This window comes from Myotis brandtii, unplaced genomic scaffold (genome assembly GCF_000412655.1).
Source record: "Myotis brandtii unplaced genomic scaffold, ASM41265v1 scaffold624, whole genome shotgun sequence".
NCBI lineage: Eukaryota > Metazoa > Chordata > Mammalia > Chiroptera > Vespertilionidae > Myotis > Myotis brandtii.
Window position 1 is genome coordinate 590,039 of NW_005370385.1, and position 25,354 is coordinate 615,392.

General features: G+C 38.9%; 1 protein-coding gene across 4 annotated transcripts in view; it reads left to right on the plus strand.

Moving 5' to 3' along the window:
• Positions 1-25,354, plus strand: part of KMT2C (lysine (K)-specific methyltransferase 2C) — a 253,697-nt gene that overhangs the window by 57,771 nt on the left and 170,572 nt on the right. For all 4 annotated transcript variants that reach the window (XM_014528208.1, XM_014528209.1, XM_014528207.1 and 1 more), the window contains exon 3: positions 14,201-14,289. In XM_014528208.1, the coding sequence (XP_014383694.1) occupies positions 14,244-14,289 (46 nt within the window). In that variant the 5' untranslated portion in view covers positions 14,201-14,243. The remainder of the gene's footprint in view (positions 1-14,200; positions 14,290-25,354) is intronic.

The following is a 25,354-nucleotide window of genomic DNA, read 5'->3' on the forward strand; positions in this document are numbered from 1 at the left end:
AATGTTTAGGACCTGTCTTCTGAATTATGTTCAAACACCTTAGTGTGGCATTCAAGTCTTTCCCATGTCCTTGGTCCATTTTATTTGTTTTCTTCTGGATGTGGCAGACCTTTACCCTCACCTCTACCTGCTCAAGGCATTCTTCCTACCTGAATTACTTCTCTCCTCCCTCTCCCCACTTTCAATCTGAAATCTGACCCATCCTTCTTTGTGAAGTCTTTACTGATCATAAGTGCTCTCTCCTCTCTCAGCTAATCTATTGGTTTGTGTTCACTGTACTTGAGACACTCTACTGTTTATTTCCCATACACACAAGCTGTTGTTTATTTAATCCTCAACCAAGGATATTTTCTCCCCCATTGATTTTTTTAAGGAGAGTGGAAGGGGAGGGGGAGTGGGGGAGGGGAGAGAGAGAGAGAGAGAGAGAGAGAGAGAGAGAGAAACATCTATGTGAGAGAGATACATCGATTGGTTGCCTCCCTCAAGCTGGCTAGGACCAGTTTTCAAGTTTGATGAGTGTCTCTTACTCATACTTGTATCTCCGTATGGGCATTGTCATTGTATGCTGTGCATTGATTGAAGTAGAGGCTCGATATCTTTTTTTTTAAATAATATATTTTTATTGATTTTAGAGAGGAAGGGAGAGAGAGATAGAAACATCAATGATGAGAAGCATTGATTGGCTGCCTCCTGCACGCTCCCTACTGTAGATGGAGCCCGCAGCTCGGGCTTGTGCCCTTGACCGGAATCGAACCTGGGACCCTTCAGCCTGCAGTCAGACGCTCTATCCACTGAGCCAAACCAGCTAGGGCGAGGCTGGATATCTTGTCTGGGACCTTTGGGAAGGTTTCATTCACTGGGTGTCAAGTTGAATAAATCCTGCCGATATTAAGAGTCTGTGATACTGCTTTAGGTGTACTTTTAGTCATACTGCTTGATCAAGTAGTAAATAAATCTAGGAACTTTTTATCATGGAATATTATATAGAAATAAAAGTAGAGATATTTTTATATCGAACCCTCTCATGTTCCCATCACATAGTTTTAATAGCCATCCCCTTTGGTTAGTTATGTTTCATCTGTGCTGCCCCTCCCCACTCTTCCCCTCCCCCCCTTCCTCTTTCTTCCCTTCCTTTTGGGTTATTTTTGAAACAAGTTTAGATTTAAATTATCAATACTCAGCATGTAACTAGTTTTTTAAAAAAATATTTTTATTGATTTCAGAGAGGAAGGGAGAGGGATAGAGAGATAGAAAGATGAGAGAAAAACATAGATCGCTACCTCCTGCATGCCCACTACTGGGATTGAGCCTGAAACCCTGGGCATACCTAGAATGGAACCCGTGACCTCTGGGTTCGACGGTCAACCACTGAACCACACTGACTGGGCTAGGTTTTTATTTTTACATGACTTCTGTGAAAAGTTTTGGGGAAACTGGTTCAACTGAAAGAATAGGAAGATGGAGTTTAGAAGTCACTCAAGGAGTGGCCTTGGAAGATGTTTTGTTTGCGTTATGAAGGTCTTGGATAGAGGGGTGAAGGGTAGATGAGCAAGGAGGGGAAACACAGTATATGGGTTCTTTCTAGAAGCTAGGCTATGGAAGAAAGAGAGTTTTTTGAAGTTGAAAATAGAACACAGAAAATTAAGATGCAATCCCCCCCAAACCTAGGACTTCTGACTTAATATGCTAAAGAAAGTTTTTGTTTCAGAGTGAAGGAAATATTGGAACTTGAGTTTGTTAATTGTGTTTCATGGTTTATCATTATTGTTTCATATTAACTGGTTAAGGAACATGAGACTGGGAAGTGCTATCCAGGTAAATGCAGATGTAAATCTAGAAATGGGTACAAAAATTAAACACCTTAATATCCACTTTGTACAAGAAGTGTCTGGCAGGTACTGGGCAGGGTGGGAAGCACAAAAGAGGCATTTTTTCCTTAACAGTCTAGATAGGAACAAGAAGTAAAAAAAAGAAAAACAAAAAGCCCCATTGCTTTAATAGTTAATAAATCACAGTTTTAATAACAATGAGAGGCATCTCTAAAAGAGATGTCAAGGTAGAACACCAAAGCACTAAGTCCATAGGCCTTGGGAGAAGAGGAGGAGGAGACATAGAGTCAAGGACCTTTTAGGAGTCTGGAATTAAGGATTGGAGGAAGGTGGGATATTTGGAGTTGAGGGAGATTCCTTTTTAACTTTAAATTGTGAAATTTTGTATTCCTTCTGCATGTAATTTTATATATAACTAGAAGCCCGGTGCACGAATTCATGCACGGATGGGGTCCCTTGGCCTGGCCAGCAATTGGGGCCGATCCGGGGGAGGGACTGCAGGAGTTTGGCTGGCCGTGGGAGGTTGGCTGTAGGAGTGCACTGACTACCATGGGGCAGCTCCCGTGTTGAGCATCTGCCCCCTGGTGGTCAGTGCACATCATAGCCACCAGTTGACCAGTCGTTCTGTCGACTGGTCTTAACGGTGCTTAGGCTTTTATATATATAGATTATATATATATAGTTTAAGAATATAATATTACCCAATATTTTTTGAAGTCCCCTAAATGCCTCTCCTTGGTCACACCCTGACTTCCCATCCAGAGTAATCACACTGAAGTTTGTGTTTAACATTTTCTTGGTCCTTATAGTTTTTAAAAACCATGTCTATATGTATTCTTATATAATTTAGGCTTAGTTTGCCTGCTTTTATACTTTGTCTTAGTGGAATCATACCAGGTATATTGTATATGTGGTTGGTATACAGTCTTCTGCAACTTGCTTCTCTCCTTTGGTGGGATTCATCTCTGTTCATATACATAACTGCTTGTGTATTCATTTTCACTTCTGGATTGAGATTTTTTATATTTTTATTCCATGCTTCTCCTTTGGTAGTTACACATTCTATCTGCATTGTTTTTGTGTCTACTCTAGAAATATTAGCATAAATATATATCTAAAACAGAACATGAATCAATAATTCATTTTACTCTGAATGATAACCATGTCAAATGCTTCCCTTAGGACTACCCTGCCTCCTGCCTCACATGCTCTTATTGTACATTGTCTCAGTCCTTTGGGAGCCCCCGAAATCAGACATTATTGTTAGTCTGCTTTCTTGCAGTCCATGTTTGTCCATTCCCTCTTAGGTCTCAGATTTTCCTTCTGGAAACTTCCTTCCTAGTCTTTAGAGTTAACTGGTTGGCATCTTTTGCTGGTACAAAAACCTCAGTTTTATTTTTCACAAATTTGCCTCCTACTTTGAAAGATAGTTTTACTTTTGTATGGAATTTTATATATGTGCTTGCTCATAATTTAAAATCTCTTACTCTCAGTTATGGTTAAAACCATGCCAGTGCATTTAAGGTATGTACATGTCAACTTTACTGGGTAATGAGTGTTTTTCTAAACGATGGCACCAGTTCATACTTCCTTTAGTAAAAGTCGCGAAGTCCCTGTTGCTGTAGTCTTTTGCTTGTTGTTGTTTTTTTATACCAGATTTATGATCAGATTTAAAACATTCCTAATATAGAAGGTGAGAAATATCTTAATATTGTTGTAGATATCATTTTTTTGATGGTCTCTGAGATTGAATAACTTTTTTAACAAAATATATTTTTATTGATTTCAGAGAGGAAGGGGGGGGAGAGAGAGAGAGAGAGAAACATCAATGATGAGAGAGAATCATTGATCAACTGCTTCCTGCACACCCCCTACTGGGGATTGAGCTTGCAACCCCTGCTTGTACCCTGACCGGGAATTGAATCCATGACTTTCTGGTTCATAGGTCAATGACGCTCAGCCACAGAGCCACACCGGCTGGGCAGATTGAACACCTTTTAAATCTTTTTTTCTCTAACTTTATATTCCACTATATTTTGCCCTTATGCTTAGATGTCTCTTCATAGTTTAAAACTGTTTTGTCGACAAATCTAGTCTGGTAATTTTTGTTTTTCTGCTGGGGACTTTACATGTTTTATAATCATTGCTTATTGATAATTTATAACTATTGATGTGTTTGGAGATATTTCTTTTTTTAAAATATATTTTTATTGACTTCAGAGAGGGAGAGAGAGAGAGAGAAACATCAATGATGAGAAGTTATCATTGATCACCTGCTTCCTGCATGCCCCACACTGGGGATCGAGCCTGCAACCTGGCATGTACCCTGACCGGGAGTCGAACCATCACCTCCTGGTTCATAGGTTGATGCTCAACCACTGAGCCACACCGGCCAGGCTGGAGATATTTTATTTGTTAAATCCTTTCCTCCCCTCCATGTTTGTTTTCTACTTTCAATTTTTCAGCTGAGAAATTTGGTGCAGTTTTGATCCTTTGTAAAAAATGTCCTTTTCCCGCATCGATTTTTGTGCTTTCCTTTATCCTGTTCTATATTTCACCACAAAAAGTTATTTTGGAAATAGTTTATTAGACCACAAGGAGTTTTTAAAAAATGGCTCAATACATTTAAAAAAATAGATTTAATTTTTAAGGACAGTTTTAGGTTTATAGAAGTGCGCAGAAAGTACAGTTCCCATGTACCCCTCCCTGCAAGAAGTCTTACTTAAAAAATTTCAGGTAAACAAAATGGATGTGAGTTTAGTTTGCAATTTTTTAATTCAAGGCCCTTCTGAAAAATTGATCTCTGCATGGATCTCTTCCTTGTGCTTTGCATTTCTGTTTTTTGAACTGACATTCTTAACAAATGCTCAAACTTCACAACTGTCTATTATTGAAAACTAGTGGCCCAGTGCACGAAATTTGTGCACGGGGAGGGTGTCCCTCAGCCCGGCCTGCACCCTCTCTAATCTGGGACATCCCTCTCACAATCCTGGACTGCTGGCTTCTCACCGCTCACCTGCCTGCCTGCGTGATTGCCCCTAACTGCCCCCTGCCTGCCTGATCACCCCTAACCGCCTCTGCCTGCCGGCCTGATCTCCCCTCACTGCCCCCCCTGCCGACCTGGTCACCCCTAACTGACCCCCCTGCCGGCTGGGTTGCCCCACGCAGCCTGTTCGGTTGTCCGTTCGGTTGCGATAGTCGCTTAGGCTTTTATATAGATAGATTCTGTATACTACTGTAAATTCTTCAGTTGCAGAGTGGTAAAAATAAACAACAATAAAAACAATATCTTTAGGTATTTATTAGGAAGTTTTATTTATGGTAATTATGATATGTAATTCCTCCTCACTCCAAATGTTCAAGTCTTTGTAAAACCTAAATTTAGCTAAACAGTCATACCTGTTGACACTCTGTATGTAATTATCAGCTGTAAATATATCCGACTGTACTTACAATGTAGGAGGGACGATGTCATTTAATTATTATGCCCATTTTGAGTTGCTGTGATGATTATTAGCTATGTAGTTGCAAACTCTTGATGTTTTCCTTTGTTTTGCCTATAATGTCCTATTGCTACACAAATTTACCCTGACAATTACTTGCATGACATTTCAGTCTTTATAATACCGGATGATTTTCCTCTAAAACCTTTTGACACAAGATACTAAATAAGAGCTGCATTCTATATGCTCTGTATTTAGGATATTATCTGTTTGGTTGTCCAATTTACATTCATACTCTAGCATATGTTTTCCTGTAACATGTCCAGATGAGGGCGTTACCACCCTTTGCTCATTTGATTTGTAAAATGATATCTCTTTGCTTTAATTTCCATTTCTAAAATTGTTAGTGAGGTTGAATATTTTGTGTTTAAAGTCCATTTCATTTTTTAAAATTGCTGGTCATATTATTTATTATTCTTTGTTTTTCTATTGAGAATATGATTGTTTTTTCTCTTTAAAAAACACTACTGTATTAGTAATATTTTTAAGAAAAATTATTTAATATTATTCAGTAAGTGACATATTTTAGGTGGCTTAAAGGGCAAGTTATATTCTGACCATAGAACAGTAATGTAGTGACTTAATTTTTGTTGTGTAGGTATGTATTGTATATACATATGTTCATACACAAGATAGATGTCAAATTATTGAACAGAATAGTCACAGGGACTTTTTTTTTTTTAATAATCTGAATGATTGGCACAATTTTTCAGTTTCCTGGTGGTTTGGTATTATGTGGTCTCCTAATGGTTAGAAGTATCACAGGTTGAAAATCAGGTCATAGGCTTTAATCACAGAGGCATTTCTAACTATTATTATAAACAAACCCCAAACACCATAAACTATTCCTTTATTTTTGCATATGACTCCTAAGGACTGTCGTGAGATACATTATTTTGGAAGGTTTGCTATATAGAGTGGGATTAGAAATAAACCCTGAACTACTAGAGCATAAAAGATAAAGCGCTCTCCCAGTGGTTCCCAAGGAAAAACATCTTTTAACCCTTCCCCCACTATAAATTATAGATGAATGTATGCTCTTTATAAAGAACTCACCAGGAGTCGAAAGGCCCTTCCTTGGCCCTCGATTTTCCTTCATGCCTCCAGAGGAGAGCACTGTTACCAGTTTAGTGCCTGTCATTCTGTTTTGCTGTATGTTTTTGGTGTGTAAACACACATGGTTATAAAGCACAAATGCTTATTTATACATGCATGTACACTTACAAAACTTCCATGGAATCATGTATATTCTGTAGTGCACTTTTTCTCATTAAACTATGTCTTAGAGGTCTGTCTTTATTAGTACAAATAGGACTTCCTTATTGTTTGTAGTGGTCAGAGACTGAAAATCATTGAATGGCTAGCACATACTTTGTTTCAGTATCCCCTCAACCAGCTTTTATGTTGTTCGTTCTATAGTGAACGTCCTCATATATATATTATCTAGATAGTTATGCACGTGAAGTTGGGTAGAGTTCTAGACATGAAACTGACAGAGCAAATGATGTGAATATCTTATATTTGATACGTATTGCTAATTTGCCTTCCAGTATACACTACACCAGTGGTCTGCGGCTCTTTGGCCCCTTGAGTGTGGCTCTTCCACAAAATACCAACTTGTGCGCATGGGTCACGAAGTTTCAATTGCTCTGTACATGCGCACCCGCACGTGGTATTTTGTGGAAGAGCCACACTCAAGGGGCCAAAGAGCCGCATGTGGCTTGCGAGCCGCAGTTTGCCGACCACTGCACAGTATTCACACCCCTGCAGCTGTTATGTGCGAGTCTTTGTCTCTTCTGTGTTCCCACTGTCCCTGGGTAGTATCAGTATTTTTCATTTCCCATCTCACTGTTTGAATTCCCTGATTACTTGGTGAAGTTGAACACTTTGTCATATTTCTAGGTTGAATCATTTTGTCTACACATGGCTTATTTGAATCCTTTGTTCCTTTCTTTATTAGGTTTTCTCTGTTTACTTGTTTTTTTCCCTTTATGTTCATGAATATGTTTATTATATTTTTCATTGAAGTGATTCCTAGTAACTTGATTGTTTCATTGCATTTGAAATGATTATCATTGCTGTTTGTACAGCATGAAGTACAGGAAAGTTGTTGATGTTTTTATTACTGTGTAGATCTGACAATCTTCGAGAACTCTTCACTTTTCAGTTAATTAACCTGTGTTTTCTAATAAATGTTGGTGGTGTTATTTGCCAATGATGACAGTTTTGTCTGTTCCCTTGTGGTATTAAAAGTTCTTATTTTTTCTTTATTTACCTTAGTGACAAACATTTAGTATTAGGTTACATGGCTCACTTTTAAAGTTTGACCCTAGTCCTTGGCCAGGTGGCTTATTTGGAACATTGGCCTGTATACCAAAAAGGTTGCAGGTTTGATCCCTGGTCAGGATGCTTATGGGAGGCAACTGATCCATGTTTCTCTCTCACATTGATATTTCTCTCCCCACCCCCTTTCTCTCTCTCTAAATCAATAAACATATCCTTGGGTGAGGATTAAATAAATAAACAAACAAACAATCAAAGTTTGACCCCATATGAAATTTTATTTTTCTGCTCAGTGGGAAGCAGAATTATATTTGCATCTTTATTTTATTTTATATTTTAAAATATGTTTTTATTGAATTTTATAGAGAGAGGAAGGGAGAGGGATAGAGAGAATGAAACATTGATGAGAGGGAAACATCACAATCAGCTGCCTCCTGCACACCCCCTACTGGGGTTCAAATCTGCAACCCAGACATGTGCCCTGACTAAAAATTGAACTGGTGACCTCTTGGTTCCTGGGTCAACACCCAACCTTTGAGCCACACCAGCCGGGCTATAATTTGCATCTTTAGAATGGTTAGGTAGCTATCTCAATTCTTGTTATTAAATGTGTATTTTCCTCCTGAGTTGTAGAACTGTTGCGTTCATTCAGCAAAGCCTGTTTTGAGTGTCTGTGATACGGCTGGTACTGTTAGGCATCGGAAGTGGGGTAGTGAATAGAACAGAGTTCTAACACTCATGGAGATTTCATTCCAGTTGAAGAGACAGATTGATAAAACAATAGGGAAATATGCACAGGCTTTAAAGTGGAACATCTTCGGTGTATTTACGAAAGGGCAGTGCAGCAGGGCCATGGTGTGGAAGGAGGAGTGTGTTCATACATGACCTCGGAGGGAGCCAGGACAGCCACATCACGTAGGCCGTGGAGGATTTTTTCTAGGTGTGATGAGTAGCCACTGAGAGGAAGGACGAGTGGCCTGATTTAATTTAAGGTTTTAAATTATCATTAATAATTGTTCGGAGAGCCTGTAGGCCAGTGAGAGTGGAAACGGAGGCCACTAATTGCAGTATCGTCAGTGGTTAAGAATGCATTGCTATGGAGCTAGAGCCATTAAATTTGGGCATAGCCATTATCTTCTCTGAGCTTCACTTTTTCATATGTAAATAGAGATGGTAATACGAGTGTCTCTTACATACTAAATACTCAGTAAAGGTGAGTTACATAATTCCCAGTTGTAATAGTAACAAAAACCCATGGTGACATTAGGCTGTTGACAGTGTAACACAGTGTAACTGGAACATGTCTTGAAGGTAGAGCTGACAGGATTTGCTGATGTGATATATGAGGCATGAGAGAGAGGAATCGAAAATTATGAAGCCGAGCTACTTGGGTGATTGGTATCACTCTTTACTGAGATAGGAAACACTGGAGAAAGAGCAAGTGTGGAATCAGATTTGGTTTTTGACATGTTAACTTTGAAATGCTTGTTTGAATCCAAGTGGAGCTGTTGGGTAGACAGTTAAATATGAGTTAACAGTGGACAGGTAGGGAGTGGAGGAATTTGGGTCAATAACAGCATAAATGTCAAGAGACTGGGTGAGATTGCCCAGGGAATGAGCCTTTGTGTGTGGAGAAGAGACTTTGTGCCCGAGCCCTGGGCACTCTACCATTTAGAGGTCAATAAAGAGGAAGCGGAACCAGCAGAAGGAAAAATATGGGCGAAGTTTTAGGAGAGTGTTATGTCCAAAGAAGCCAACGAGAAAACGATCACCTGTCTCATGGGCATGTGACAGATGCTGTCTGCCTGTACTGTGTGTGCAGCACCAAGCAGTCACCCTGGGACCTTGCTGGACATCTGTTAGTTCACTCCTGAAAGTCTTGTTGTACTGATTAGGGTCAGGCCCACCCATGGGCAGGTTGCAGATCAGCTCAGGTGCTCACACCTCCTCTGCACGCTCTTCTAGGTTTCAAACTGCATTGAGTTCATTCAGTACAGGGGATACTGGAGAGGTAAAACAGTGAAGTCAGTGACATTTTGGCAATACTTTGCATTTTGGTGTTTGTTCCCGATCAACCTGCTGTTAGGATTTTTTTTTTCCTTTCTAAAATATATTTTTATTGATTTCAGAGAGGAAGGGAGAGGGAGAGATATAGAAACATCAATGGTGAGAGAGAATCGTTGATTGGCTGCTTCCTGCATGCTCCCTACTGGGGATTGAGCTGCAACCTGGGCATATGTTCTGCCGGGAATTGAACCGTGATCTCATGGTTCATAGGTGGACACTCAACCACTGAGCCACACCGGCTGGGCGTGTTATGTATTTTTAACCCATTGTATGGCATAAGCATCTGTAGATGCAAGCAGTGGACCTTCCCCACATGCCACGTGCGCCTATAAAAAAAAATGTTTTCCCTAAGTGGCAGCCTTGACCAATTTTAAAATTATTTTTCGTGAGAATTTTCAGCTGAAAACATTGAAGAACATCCGAATTGTGAGTAATATATTTATTTTTATAATATTCGAGAGGGATAGAGAGTTAGAAACATCGATGAGCGAGAAACATCGATCAGCTGCCTCCTGCACATCTCCCACTGGGGATGTGTCCGCAACCCAGGTACATGCCCTTGACCGGAATCGAACCTAGGACCTTTCAGTCCGCAGGCCGATGCTCTATCCACTGAGCCAAACCGGTTTCGGCGCAAATTGACTTTTTAAATTAAATTCAAAATATTGTGGCGTATGGAGATGGTTTGCGTTTTGGATGCATGGTAGTTAACTGGTTAAGGAAATTCAAAATAGTTGTTCCATATATTATTTTCATGTTTTACATTTGCATTCAGTGAGTGGCATATTTCTAAATCATATATAGAACTGGAGCCCTTTGCTTGAGATTTTTTGTATGTTTTTAGTGAAAAAACAGGCTGTAATTTTTTTTCTTGCATTTTTCTTAGTTTGATTTGGTATGATAATTTTAATATTGGGAAAATGGGTGGTAGAATGCCCTTTTTAAAATTCTGTGAAACAGGATTTTTGTTAATGATGGATGTTGATTATGTCTTTGATTTTGCTGTCAGCGTAATGCCTACTTCATAGAATGAGTTAGGAAGTATTCCTTCCTCCAGTACATCCTGAAGATAGCATAGGATTAGTATTATTTCTTAAATGTTTAATAGAATTAATCAGTAAAGCCACCTGTAGCTGTTTGTCCTTTTTCACTTGTCCTTTAATTTTGGATAGATTTTTTTTTTTTTTTTGCTATGTCTTTAAGGTCAGTTATCTTTATTTTGCTGTTTCTAATCAGATGTTAATCTTTCAAAGTGAAATTTTTATTAGATGTTATCTTTTTGTTGTTGAGTGGAAGGTAGGAAAAGAGGAAGAGAGGGAGAGAAAGAAATATTGATGTGAGAGAGACATCAATTGATTGCCTCCTGCATGCACCCCCACTGGGAGGGAGCAAACCCGAAACCCAGGTATGTGCCCTTGACTGGGAATTGAATCTGAGACCCTTAGGTGTGAGGGCTGATGCTCTAACCATCTAGCAACACTGGCCAATGCTGAGGTTATCTTTTAATGTACCTCTATGAGTTCCATTTTGTTTATATTTAATATCTTCTATTTCTCTCATATTCATTTCCTATTACATTCTTGAGCGTATGAGGCATATTAATATAGTTGGTTTAATGTCCAGTCTTGTCCCTTTTATCATTTTTGTTGTTTTCTGTTTCTATTCTTTGATTTTTATTCTGATTATGACTGGCATTTTTTTTTTTTTTTTTTTTTTGCTTCTTTGTAAAATTTTATTGGATGCCTCATATTGTGATTTTGTGGTTCCTAACAGCTAGATTTTATTGTAATGCTTTCATAAGTGTTGAACTTTTTTTCTTGCCTGTCAGGGAAGTTAGTTGTGGATCATTTGGGTTCTGTTGAGACTTGTCAGCTCTTTTAGGTCTAGAATAGCATTTGTTAGCCCTACTCCTGAAGATGCGTTCCACTGTGGTCTCTACTGAATGCATAGTCAATGAGGTCTTTCTTAGCACTCTGTGAACTTTGGGGCTTGCTTGTATTGCAACTCTCCTATAATTGTCCTTTTTCTGAAGGTGTTCTTGTTTAGCCTTATGGGGTTTTACAGCACAATTATACAGGTGGTATTGCAGATAAAAACTCACAGGTAACCTCATGCAGGGTTCTGGAGAGCTCTTTCCACTACACAGCACAGCAATTCTGTCCCATAATTTGTAACCTCTTTTAGCCTCCTGGACTGATGATTTGTCTCCCCTTTTCAGCACAACTGCCCGTCTCGGAGTGCCACTCTCTGGTGCAGTTTAAATTAACTCCATGCAGACAGCTTTTGTGATAGCAGAGTTCGCCTTGTTTATTCCCCTTTGTTCAGGGACTCCAGTCCTGTCCCTGCCTGTTGTCCAGTGTCTGATAATGGCTTTTTCTTATATTTTGTCTGGTTTTCTTGTTGATGGCTTGAGGGTAATTTTGAATATTCTTACTCCCATGTAACTTTAAGTAGAAGTCTCCTATATTATTTTAGGAACTCAGATTAGTTTTAATTTATAAGATTAATATGGACATTAAGTCTTTGAAATCTCATATTTAGTTCTGCCTCTTTCTCCCCTCCCCTCATGAAATTTGAAATGATGCTTTTGGCTGTTTGACCTTGTGTGTGATATTGACAAATTTCTAATATTAAATCATGCTTGTATTTTGATTATATTTACTCATATTTTCAGGTTTTTGAAAATACGTTTTTGTTGATTTGTGAGAGAGGAACGGAGAGGGAGAGAAACATCTATGATTGTTTGTCTCCTACACCCCCCTACTGGGGATGGAGCCCACAACCCGGGTATGTGCCTTGATGGGGAATCGAACCCCAGGGACCATGTGGTGCATGGGATGATGCTCAACCAATTGAGCCACCCTGGCTAGGGCAATACTTTTTTTAATCTATATATTTTTTGCTATATTTATTAGGGTTTTGGTTCAGGTGTTTCTTTTTAATTGTATTTTTGGGGTAGAGATGACCTTTTGACAGTGTGCAGTAATTCATTTATAAAACCATTGGGACTTTTGAACACTTTAACTCTTAAAAATTCTTATTTAAAAATTATATCTTCTTTATTTGTTTTAATTGTTGAGTGTACTAAATAAGATTTAAATGGATTTCCTACTGTTTAAAACAGCCTTTTGCTTTATTTTTCCATATCAATGCTTTATTTCTTATTTTTTTATTCTTTTAATGCTTCTCAACTAAATACTGAGTTCATTTGTATTTTTTCTTTTTAAGTAATAATTTAATGTGCTGAAATCTGAATACTGCTTTGCCAGTTTCTAAGTTTTTAAAATATGTAATGTCATGTTTTTTATTTGTTTCAATTTTTTGACTCATTTCTATCCCTTATTTACGAGACATGAAAAAATTTAAAGACACTAGTTTTTTTTAATTGCTTGGCTCAAAGAATCCCATTTTACCACAACACTTTTAAAAAATGTTTTTATTGATTTTTAAAAGAGAGAGGAAGGGGGAGGGAGAAAGGAGAGAGAGAGAAACATCCATGAGAGAGAAACATCAACATCGACCAGCTGCCTCCTATACCACCTCTACCTCTCACTGGTGATCAAGCCCGAAACCTGGGCATGTTCCTTGACTGGGAATCGAACCAGCGACCTTTTGGTGCATGAGTGGACGCTCAACCACTGAGCAACCCAGTCGGGATACCACAGCTCTTATGTTTACTTCACTGAAGTGTTTATAAGTTAAATTTTATCACACTTGCAAGGTTGATATGACTAAATCTTGCTTACTACTTAGAATTTTTTCTCTCTGAGTGGTTGACAGGGTGTGCATTGCTTTCTTAAAAATATACCTGTCTGGGCATCACTCCTTAATATTAGATGTAGTGGTATAACCTGGTGTATGAACTTTGAAAGGAACCCATTAGGTCAGCAGTTCTCAACCTGTGGGTCTCGACCCCTTTGGGGGTCGAACGACCCTTTCACAGGGGTCGCCTAAGACCATCAGAAAACACATATATAGTTACATATTGTTTCTGTGATTAATCACTATGCTTTAATTATGTTCAATTTGTAACAATGAAAATACATCCTGCATATCAGATATTTACATTACGATTCATAACAGTAGCAAAATTACAGTTATGAAGTAGCAACGAAAATAATTTTATGGTTGGGGGTCACCACAACATGAGGAACTGTATTAAAGGGTCGCGGCATTAGGAAGGTTGAGAACCACTGCATTAGGTGATCAGAGACCAAGACTGTAGACAAAGGGCAGCATCAGAAGATTAGCTAAACCAGGGACAAAGCCTAAAATGCAGAGTAATTGAGAAAGTGAGTTAAGATGGCACAGACTTAGTAATCAGGGCCTGTCCTCACATGCAGGTAAAAGGCACATCAGGATTTGAGGGGGAAATGACTGTAAAATATTATATTACTATTTAATATAGTAAAATGTTAGAAATGTTTATTTTGTGTACCTACAATTGGTGCTTTACATTGAGTTTAATTCTAAGCCTTAAAATTTAATATTTAACTATATATATTTATTTCTTTGTAGGCCTCGAAGTAGAGGAAAAACTACAGTGGAAGATGAGGACAGCATGGATGGTCTGGAGACAGCAGAAACAGAAAATATTGTGGAAACAGGTATTGGAACTTAATAAAAATCATGAAAATGCATGTAATAATTTGCACAATTAGCATTTGTCTGTATACTGATTTCTGAAATTTTCTGTACTGAAATAATTTGAGAGGTCGTGATGAAGTAAAAAAATGGATTACTCTTTTTTTCCCTACAGTCCTGATTTAGTAGAAATTATTTAATATCTGTAGAGAAATGTTTTATTAAAGGAAATTAAAACTGGAATAAAGAGTAAGTCTAGGCCACTAGGATGACAGCTCATAGTATATTTCTGGGTTATGAACCTGTAGTGTTTGTTTAAAGCTGATTGTGTTATTGTGTGTGGTGGGGGGAGTAAAAGTTCCATAGTGAGTAATATTGTGCAGTGCTAGGTTACACGAGACCAAATGTATTCTAGTCTGTCTGCTGGACTGTTAGGTGTCTGCAAAAGGTAGAATAGAGTAGGTTGCCCAAAGTAGTTTCCAAAATTTACACAAGGTTGGTGGTTTTATAAGTTGTCAAAGGGATGAGGTTCCATGCTGTATTCAGAGGATGTTGTGTGAGATGGTCTCTCACTGGCAATGTTTTTAGCAGCCGTTGAATAGAATTTAGATACAGTGTCAGGCTTTTTCTCTGAAATTGAATGCCTTCTTGATGCTTATAGAATGTCATGCAGTTTTTAGAGAAAAGTTAAAGAGTGCTATATCTTTTAAAATACGATTTTCCATACAATATTTTTGGTGTCAAATGTGTTGCAATTATATAGTTACAATTCTTGGAAAGCTTTCAAATATTCTGCAATTCTCATCTTTTTTTCCAGCAGGCTCTGGTTAGGTAGAGTGACAGAAGTGAAGCTTGGATGATCAGAATTCTGCATTTCACTTTTTGATGGACATTTATCACCATATTACTTTAAACTTGGATTTATATACGTTTTCCACTAGTTATTTTTTGTATGACTTTTCCCCCTTAATTTAATTTTTTCTGTACTGTATACAGTTACTTCCTAGGTGAAAATCTTCGAAGTTCTAAGTGACATTTCAGAGTGGCCCACAGGTCCCTTGGGTTGCACTGATTAGCAGCCTTCTGAGAACTCGCCTGCATTCTCTGACACTTGAGCTCCTGCCTTCCTACTCTCCTCTGCTTTTCCCATTGCCAATTTTATTTAATTTTTTAATTTTTTATTGATTTCAGAGAGGAAGAGAGATATAGAAACATCAGTGATGAGAGATAATCCTTGATCAGCTGCCTCCTCCAAGCTCCACACTGGGGATAGAACTCACAACCCCTGTAGGTGCCCTTGACCAGAATCGAACCTGGGACCTTTCAGACTGCAGGCCGACGCTCTATCCACTGAGCCAAACCAGCTAGGGCTCCCATTGCCAATTTAAAAACATATGTTTTTATTGATTTCAGAGAGAGAGAAAGGGAGATGGAGAGAGAGATAGAAACATCAGTGAGAGAGAAACATGGACAGCTGCCCTTCTGGGGGTAGAGTCTGCAACCTGGGCATGTGCCTTCACCCAGAATCGAACTGGCAACCTTTCAGTGCACGGGGCAATGCCCAACTAACTGAGCCCACTGGCCAGGGCTCCTGTTGCCAATTTTAATATTCTATTCAATACCCAGACCCTTAGCTCCTTGATGCCCTAAAACAGTGGTTCTCAACCTTCCTAATGCCGCGACCCCTTAATACATTCCTCATGTTGTGGTGACCCCCAATTTCATTGTTACAAATTGAACAGTATTAAAGCATAATGATTAATCACAAAAACAATATGTAATTATATATGTGTTTTCTGATGGTCTTAGGCGACCCCTGTGAAAGGGTTGTTCCATCCCCAAAGGGGTCGCGACCCACAGGTTGAGAACCACTGCCCTAAAAAATCTTATTCTCCAGCCTATCCCAGCCACTTCTTCTTATGGTCATGCTTTTGCCTTTGTCATTGTATCACTTACTGTTTCACTTCCAAAATCTCACTTTCAACAATTGTTCCCTGTAAATACTTACTGCCTCTTCTTTTTCCAGCTCACTGTCTCCTAATGTCCACACCAGCCATGTCGAGTCCTCCAATCCGGTGATCTTACCAACACGGTTTGTTACCATCCTTTTCCAGGTCAGATTCTCTGACCCATCCCTGTAGTCATTATCTTACGTATCCTCAACTCCTTTGCCGTTCTTCCACTGCTTTGCCTTCATAACAAAACCCACATTCTGCATTTTTCGACAGGAAAACACCATAAACTTGCCAACTAGTTTCATTTTAAATTTATGACCTCAAATCACAAGAAGATCATGATTGCTGCCCTCCACTCATCCCACTTTTACTTAGACATTCTTTCTCCTGTTATCAGTGATGATTCTTGAACCACCTTCGCTCTTCTTCAACCTTCTAACATGTCCTCCCATTGTTTTCATTCTTCAATTCATCATCTTGCTTATTACTTCAATGGAAAAAAATAGAAGCAACCAGGAAAGAAATTCTTCATTCACTCCTGTCAAGTCTTTCCTGCTTGCATCTCTACCTATACATTCCACCTTCCCTGTTGCCAGAATGGGATGAAGTAAGGCTGATCTTACACTTGTGTCCTGGAGTCTGTCCCCTTGCATTTGTTATGGACCTTCAGTTTTCCTTGGCATCGTGAATTCTTCTCCCAGTGGGTCATTACCATGAGCATTTGAGCACAAATAACTTCCCTTGATCAAACATCCCTTTTCAGCTTCTATATTGCTTCTTTGCTCATTTTTTATAGCAAACATTGCTGCAACTTATTTTTGACCATTTTCTCATGAACCTACTTCTGTCAGGTTTTCTTCCTCCTGCTCTGCTGACATTGTTCTTGTCAGTGTCACCAAGGATGTCATATTGCCACGCTTACCTTCACTACTTAGTACTGTTTCCTGCAGCTAGCCACCTTCAGGATTGGACCTTTAAAAAAAAAAAAAAAGACTTTCAGGCCTGGCTAGTGTGGCACAGTGGTTGAGCATTGACCCATGAACCTGGAGGTCACGGTTGGATTAGTCAGGGCACATGCCAGGGTTTTGGGCTCGATTCCCCAGTAGGGAGCATGCAGGAGGCAGCCAATCAATGATGCTCTCTCTCATCTTGATGTTTCTATCTCTCCCTCTCCCTTCCTCTTTGAAAACAATATAAAAACCCCACCAAAACCCACACACCCCAATACTTTCAGGATACCACATCCTCTTACCTTCTTCCTTCCTCTCTGGTCTCTCTTCACTCTGTTTTGCTCATTCTCCCATACATTAGGTGGTCTCATTCATTTTAGTTACTTTAAATATTATCTATATGCTGGTGACTCTAAAAATTATATTATCATCTCTTTTCTTGCTTCGAACACAACCTATATCTTTAGCTTCCTTTTTATCTCTCTTTAAAAAAAATTTTTTTTTTTTTTTTATTGAATTCAGAGAGAGGAAGGGAGAGGGAGAGAGAGAAGCATCAATGATGAGAGAGAATCACTGACCTGCTGCCTCCTCCATGTCCCCCACTGGAGATCGAGCCCACAAATCCAGGCATGTGCCCTTGACCGGAATCGAACCTGGGAACCTTCAGTCCGCAGGCCAACACTCTATCCGCTGAGCCAAACCGACCAGGGCCTTACCATCTTTAATATGTGTAAAGAAGATCTCAAAGTTAATGTGTCCTCTGTGGAACTATTTATTATCATCCCAAAACCTTCTCTCTCAGTGTTTCCACCTCAATAAGTGACATCATGTGTTATTCAGGCTAAACATATAGTCATGGGCCACATAACAGTGTTTTGGTCAATGACAGACAGCACATACAACAGTGGTCCCATAAGATTATGATGGTCCCATGATTAAACATTTTTTATTGATTTCAGAGAGGGTCCTGCATACCTTCTACTGGGGATCGAGCCCACAAACCAGACATGTGCCCTTGACTGGAATCAAACCTGGGACCCTTCAGCCTGCAGGCTGATGCTCTATCCACTGAGCCAAACCAGCCAGGGCATGGCTCCATGATTAGAGCGTCGGCCTAGGGACCGAAGGGTTGTGTTCGATCCCTAGCCCTGGTTGGGGTGCGTGCAAGAGGCAACCAATTGATGTCTCTCTCTCTCCCCTCCCCCTCCCCCCACTCCCTTCTACTCTCTCTAAAAAAATCAATGGAAAAATAAAAAAGATTATAATGGAGCCATGGCAGGGTATGACTCGGTTGGTTGAGCATTCTTCCCTGCACCAAGAGGGGGCTGGTTTGATTCCCAGTCAGGGCATGTTCCTGGGTTGTGAGCTTGATCCCTGGTAGGGGGAGTGCAGGACGTAGCCAGATCGTGTTTTTTTTTTTTTTAATTTTTATTTGTTTTTATTGATTTTAGAGAGTGAGGAAGGGAGAGGGAGAGAGAAATAGAAACATTGATGAGAAACATCAACATCTTTTGGCTGTTTCCTGCACGTACCCTGCTGGGGATCAAGCCTGCAACCCAGGCATGTGCCCTGACTAGGAATCGAACAGGTGACCTCTTGATGCATGGGTCCATGCTTAACCACTGAGCACACTGGCCGGACTGGATTGATGTTCTGCTCTTACATTGATCTCTCTCTCTCCTCAAATCTCTCCCCCCTCTCCCTTCCTCCTTCTAAAAATCAATTAAAAAATCTTAAGAAATAAAAATACAATCATGGGCCACATAACAGTGTTTTTGACAATGACACACGGCACATACAACAGTGGTCTCAATATTATACTGTAGCTGAAAAATTCCTATTGTTTAGTGATGTCAGGGCCGTCATAATGTTGTAGTGCAACAATTACTCGCATGTTGGGGTGATGTGATATGAACACACCTACTGTGCCGTCGGTCGAATGAAAGTATGCACATACAGTTACAGTAGTAGGCTCCACCCCCCAGGTTGGTGTAGGTGCACTCCGTGAGCTCACACAGTGAAGATGTTGCCTACGCACGCATTTCTCTTGTGCGTTGTTAGGCAGCATGTGATTACTGTATGAAGCCCATTGGAAAGTCCTCTGGGTTTTACTTTCACAATATAGCCTCAGTTACAACACTGTCACCTCCTTCACTGCTGTCCCTCCAGTACTTGCCATCACCACTTCTCACATGGAGGGCTGTAAGAACTTCCTAACTGCTCTCACAGCTTTTACTATAGCCCCAATCTAGTCTTGTTCTTCACATAATAGCCAGAGTGATCTTTTCAAACCCAAAGTAAGAGTCTTCTCCTCTTCTGTCAACCATCCAAAGCTTCCAGTGATACTTAAAATAAAATCCAAAGTCCCTACCATGATCTTCATGCTCTACTAACCTGCCTGTCCAACCACATCTTCCACTCTTGCTCCCTGGGCCACACCCACATTGGTCTCCTTGCTATTCTCAGAGTGCACCAAGCATAGTCCTTTCTCAGGCATTTGACTTTTGTCTTCTGTGCTTGGAACATCACCACAAAACTAATATTCTGGAACTTAATTTTTTCTTACCTGAAGCCTCACAAATAAACTTATCTCCTCACACTATCTCCTATGGGATGTCAAGGCAAATACAGTTTAGTGAAAGATTTTAACAGCCGCAGGATGATCTGTTTCTCATCCTGGCCTTTTATACTAAAGTTAAATAAAGCCAAATGCGTTAGTTTTTGCTCTGTCTTTGTCCTTGGCCTTTGCCCAGTTCTTTTAGTGAACACACAGGACAAGGAGAATAGTAAAGAAAAGGACAAAGAACTATTGTTAAAACTACCAACCTGCAAAGAAACCCAAGCAAAGGGAAGAGTTCCGTACATTTCCAGTCAATTTGAAAGCATGCTCGAGTTGGCTGCAAGGCTTGAACTCTGCATGTCTCAAGGCCCTGGGTTTATTGGAAGGCCTCTTATTCCTGTAAAATCCATGTCTTGACACATTTCTTTACTGATTTGTAGTAATAGAAGAGTATTTATGAAAATGAGCACTCTATAGGGGGTGTGTGGGGTGTGAGTGTTGAGAATGCTGTCTTACTAGTGGTTATTGGGAAAGTAGCAAGACATCCATCCCATGGATCAATTTGTTATGTTTAATTGGTAAGAAAATCCAGTCTTTCTATTGGAGGTGGTGGCTGTTACCAGTCTCTGCACTTTCCTTTATGAATACAAAAACTTGGATGCAGTGCTAGTTACTTAAGAAGAGGAATTCCACTTTTCTTTGAGAATCATTATATAATTAGGGCTTCATAAACTTGCTTTAGTTATAATTGGTTAATTATGATTTAGCTAATTATAATCAAACTTTTCCATTTTATTCAAATTGTCAGAGTGTAGCTAGTGGGAGTCTCTTTTCAATTGGCTTCTGAGTCTTTTTTGATATCATCTCAAAATGTGCAAGCATTGCTCTTTGGTAACAGCATTTTTTCAGGCCCATCCCTCATTCTTTATACCCCAAGACTCCTAGTTCTTTTTAGTGGGGAGAATAGGATTAGATATAAACATTTAGGCTCTGAGGATGAATATCATGTTGTTTTTTTGTGTAGAGAAATAGTTATTTCGTTTTAGTGATATACTAGTAAATACGTAGATGTGAGTGTATACACATGCTTATGAATACCCGCTCACATTGATACTTTTTTTAACCTTAGCTTAATTTTTTAAATAGACTATAGTTTTTAGAGCAGTTAATGGTTCACAGTAATCTTGAGTGGAAGGTGCAGAGATTTCTCATATACCTCTTACCGCTACACAGTGCATAGCCTCCTCAGTCATCAATACCCCCACCAGCATAATACATTTGTTAGAGTTGAACCTATGTTGACACATCATTATTACCCTAAGTCTATAGTTTATTCTAAGGTTCATTCTTGGTGTTGTACATTCTATGGATTTGCACAAATATACAATGACAGGTATCCATCATTATAGTGTCTTGCAGAGTAGTTTCACTGCCCTAAAGTCCTCTGTTCTGCCCTAGACAGTTTGGCTTAGTGGATAGAGCATCAATCTGTGGACTGAAGGGTCCCGGGTTCAGTTCTGGTCAGGGGCACATGCCTGGGTTGCAGGCTCAATCCCCAGTAGGGGGTGTGCAGGAGGCAGCTGATCAGTGATTCTCTCTCAACATTGTTTCTATCTCTCGCTCCCTCTCCCTTCCTCTCTGAAATCAATAAAAATACACTAAAAAAAAAAAAAAGTCCTCTGTTCTGCCTACTTTATCCCTTCCTCTCCTCTGACCCTTGGCAACCACTGTTCTTTTTACTGTCTCCATAGACTTTTCAGATTGGCTCCTTTCAGTTAGTAATATGCATTTAAGGTTCTTTTCATAGCTTGATAGCTTATTTCTTTTTATTGATGAATAATATTCTGTTGTATGTATATACAACAGTTTGTTTATCCATCACCTACTGAAGGCCATCTTGGTTGCTTCCAAGTTCTGGCAGTTATGAATTAAAGCTGCTATAAACATTTGTGTGCAGGTTTTTTTGTGGACATAAGTTTTCAGCTCCTTTGGATAAATACCAAGGAGCGTGATTGCTGGATCATATGGTGAGAGTGTGTTTAGTTTTGAAAAAAACCACCAAACTGTCTCCAAATGGTTGTACCATGTTGCATTCCCACCAGCAGTGAGGGAGAGTTCCTGTTGCTCCACATTCTCATCAGCACTTGGAGTTGTCAGTGTTCTGGGTTTGGCCATTCTAATAGGTATGTAGTGGTGTCTTATTTTTTAATTTACATTTCCCTGATAACATATATAATGTGGTCTTTACCCAGTTTTCTTAGTGAACACACAGGACAAGGAGAATAGTAAAAAAAAAGGACATATTTTCATATGCTTATTTGCCACCTGTATGTCTTCTCTGGTGAGGTGTCTTTAAAAGTCTTTGGCCTATTTTTAAGTCAAGTTTTTTTTTCTTATTGTTGAGTTTTAAGAGTTCTTTTATATTTTGCATAACAGTCCTTTATCAGATATGTCTTTTGCAAATATTTTCTCCTATTTCCCTTGGCATTGTATTTCACAGAGCAGAAATTTTTAATTTTAATGAAGTCTAATTTATCAGTTACTTCTTTTAAGTATCATGCTTTTGGTGTTGTATCTAAAATTTCCTTGCCATATCCAAGGTCATATAGATTTTCTCCTTGTTATCTTCTAAGAGATTTACAGGTTTGCCTTTCATAGTTGGGTCTCTGATTCATTTTGAGTTAATTTCTGTGAAGGGTGAGGTCTCTGTCTAGATTCATTTTTGTGTGCATAGATGTCCAGCACTATTTGTTGAAAAGACCATCTTTTCTCCATTGTGTTGCCTTTGCTCCTTTCTCGGAGATCCGTCAGCTTTATTTAGTAGGTCTGGTTCTGGGCTGTCCATGTTGTTCCATTGATCTGCTTGTCTAATTCTCATCAGTACCACTGTGTCTTGATTACTGTAGCTTCATAGAGGTTTTGGCATCAGGTAGTGTCAGTCCTTTCACTTTGGTCTTCCTCAACCTTGTGTTGGCTATTCTGGGTTTCTATATAAACTTTAGAATCACTTTGTCAATACCCACAAAATAACTTGCTGGGATTTTAATTAGTATTGCACTGATATATAGTTTAAATAGGAAGGAACTCACATCCTGACAATATTGAGTCTTCCAATCCATGAAGGTTGGAATGGTATTTCATTTTGAGGGGGAGGTGCTACTGTTAATGGTATATGTTTTTTAAATTTCAGTTTCCACTTGTTTATTGCTGGTATATAAGAAAGTGATTGACTTTTGTATATTAACCTTTGTATCCTGAAACCTTTCTATAATAGCTTATTAGTTCCAGGAGGTTTTTTGTTGATTCTTTCAGATTTCCTACAGAAATGTTCTGCAAACAAAGACAGCTTTATTTCCTTCTTCCCAGCCAGTATGCCTTTTATTTCCCTTTCTGTCTTATTGCAGTAGCCAAAACTTCCAGTACATTATTGAAAAGGGGTGTTGAATCATCCGTCCTTCCTCCTGATCTTACTAGGAAAGCTTCTAGTTTCTCACTATTAAATATGATGTTGGCTCTAGGTTTCTTTTTTGTAGCAATTCTTTATCAAGTTGATGAAGTTGCCCTTTATTCCTAGTTTACTGAGGGTGTGTGTGTGTGTGAATCATCAATAGATTTTAGCAGATGTTTTTTCTGCATCTGTTGATATGATGCTGTGATTTTTCATTTTAGCCTGTTGATGCAGTGGATTACAGTAGTTGATTTTCTAATATTGAACCAGCCTTGCATACTTGGGACAAATCCCACTTGGTCATGGTGTATAATTCTTTTTATACTTTGTTGAATTTGATTTGCTAATACTTTGTTGAGGATTTTTGCATTTATGTTCATGAGAGATATTGGTATGTAGTTTTTTTTTTTTTCTTGTAAAATCTTTGTTTCTTTTTGGTATTAGGGTATACTGGCTTCATAGAATGAGTTAGGAAGTAGTTCCTCTGCTTCTATCTTCCATAAGACATTGTACAGAACTGGTATAAAATCTTCCTTCAGTGTTTGGTAGAATTCACCAGTGAAACCATCTGAGCTTGGCACTTTCTGTTTTGGAAGATATTAATTATTGATTCAATTTCTTTAACAGATATAATCCTATTCAGAGTGTGTCTTTCTTGTGATGAGTATTGGCAAATTATGTCTTACAATTACAATTACAAGTAATTGATCCTTTTCATCTAGGTTTTCAAATTATAGGCATAGAATTGTTCATAGTATTTCTTTATTATTATTCTAATGTCCATGGGGTCTGTAGCAATGTACCCTCTTTAATTTTCGATGTTAATAATTTGTATCCTCTGTCTTTTTTTCTTAGTTAATCTGGCTAGAAGCTCATTGGTCTTAAAAAATAGTTTTTTTATTAATTTCAGAGAGGAAGGGAAGGGAGAGGGAGAAAGAGATAGAAACATCAATGATGAGAGAGAATCATCGATTGGCTGCCTCCTGCATACTTCTTACTGGGGATTAAGCCTACAACCTGGGCATATGCCATGACCAGGAATCGAATCATGATCTCTTGGTTCATGGGTTAATACCACTGAGCCACACTGGCCAGGCAGAAATGATACACTTTAAAATATATATATATATATTTATTGATTTCAGAGAGGAATGGAGAGGGAGAGAGAGATAGAAACATCAATGATGAGAGAGAATCATTGATCAGTTGCCTCCTGATCGTTGATTGAGCCCACAACCTGGGTATGTTCCCTTGACTGGAATCAAACCTTCAGTCCACAGGCTGACGCTTTATCCACTGAGCCAAACCGGCTAGGGCAGAAATAATACACTTTTAAAAACTGCTTTCCGATTATAAAGCTATGATTTATTTTTGTATGTTTGCCTTGTACTCTGCAATCTTGCTAAACTCACTGTTTGTATCATGTGAGCTGTAGAAATTTTTGTGGATGTCCTTTTCAGCTTATGGAGTAATGTTTGGTTCATTCATTTTCCTTAATTACTAAACAAAAAAATAAATTGCTTAAGGCTGGTGAGTTTTTTCTCTTAATATGACTTACGTGTTTTCCTTTCAGTTTGGATATTATTCTTATTAGCTTTATTTTCTGAGTGGTTTTCACTTGCAGCTTTGATCTCCCCTTTGATTTGTCAGGGCTTGAGAGAGTCTTTAAAATTTCTAAGTATTTGTGCAGATTTTCTTTTTTGTTTTTGTTATTAATTTATAGTTTTATTGTGTTGGTTTGGTACACTTTTTTCATTTTGGTATTTGAGGTTTCTTGAAGTCTTCATTTGTTTTTGGACATTCTCAGCTATTATATATTCTCATACTGCTTTTGTACCATTCTTCTCTCTAATTAAATGCTCATCATACTGTATCACTGTGTTTGTTGCCATTTATCTTCTTTTTGTAATTTTTTATTCTTTTTGGACCTCTGTCCTGTATTCTAGACAGATCATCCTAGGCCCATGGTCGGCAAACTGTGGCTTGCGAGCCACATGCGGCTCTTTGGCCCCTTGAGTGTGGCTCTCCCTAAGCCTTAGGAGTACCCTAATTAAGTTAATAACAATGTACCTACCTATATAGTTTAAGTTAAAAAAAATTTGGCTCTCAAAAGAAATTTCAATCGTTGTACTGTTGATATTTGGCTCTGTTGACTAATGAGTTTGCCGACCACTG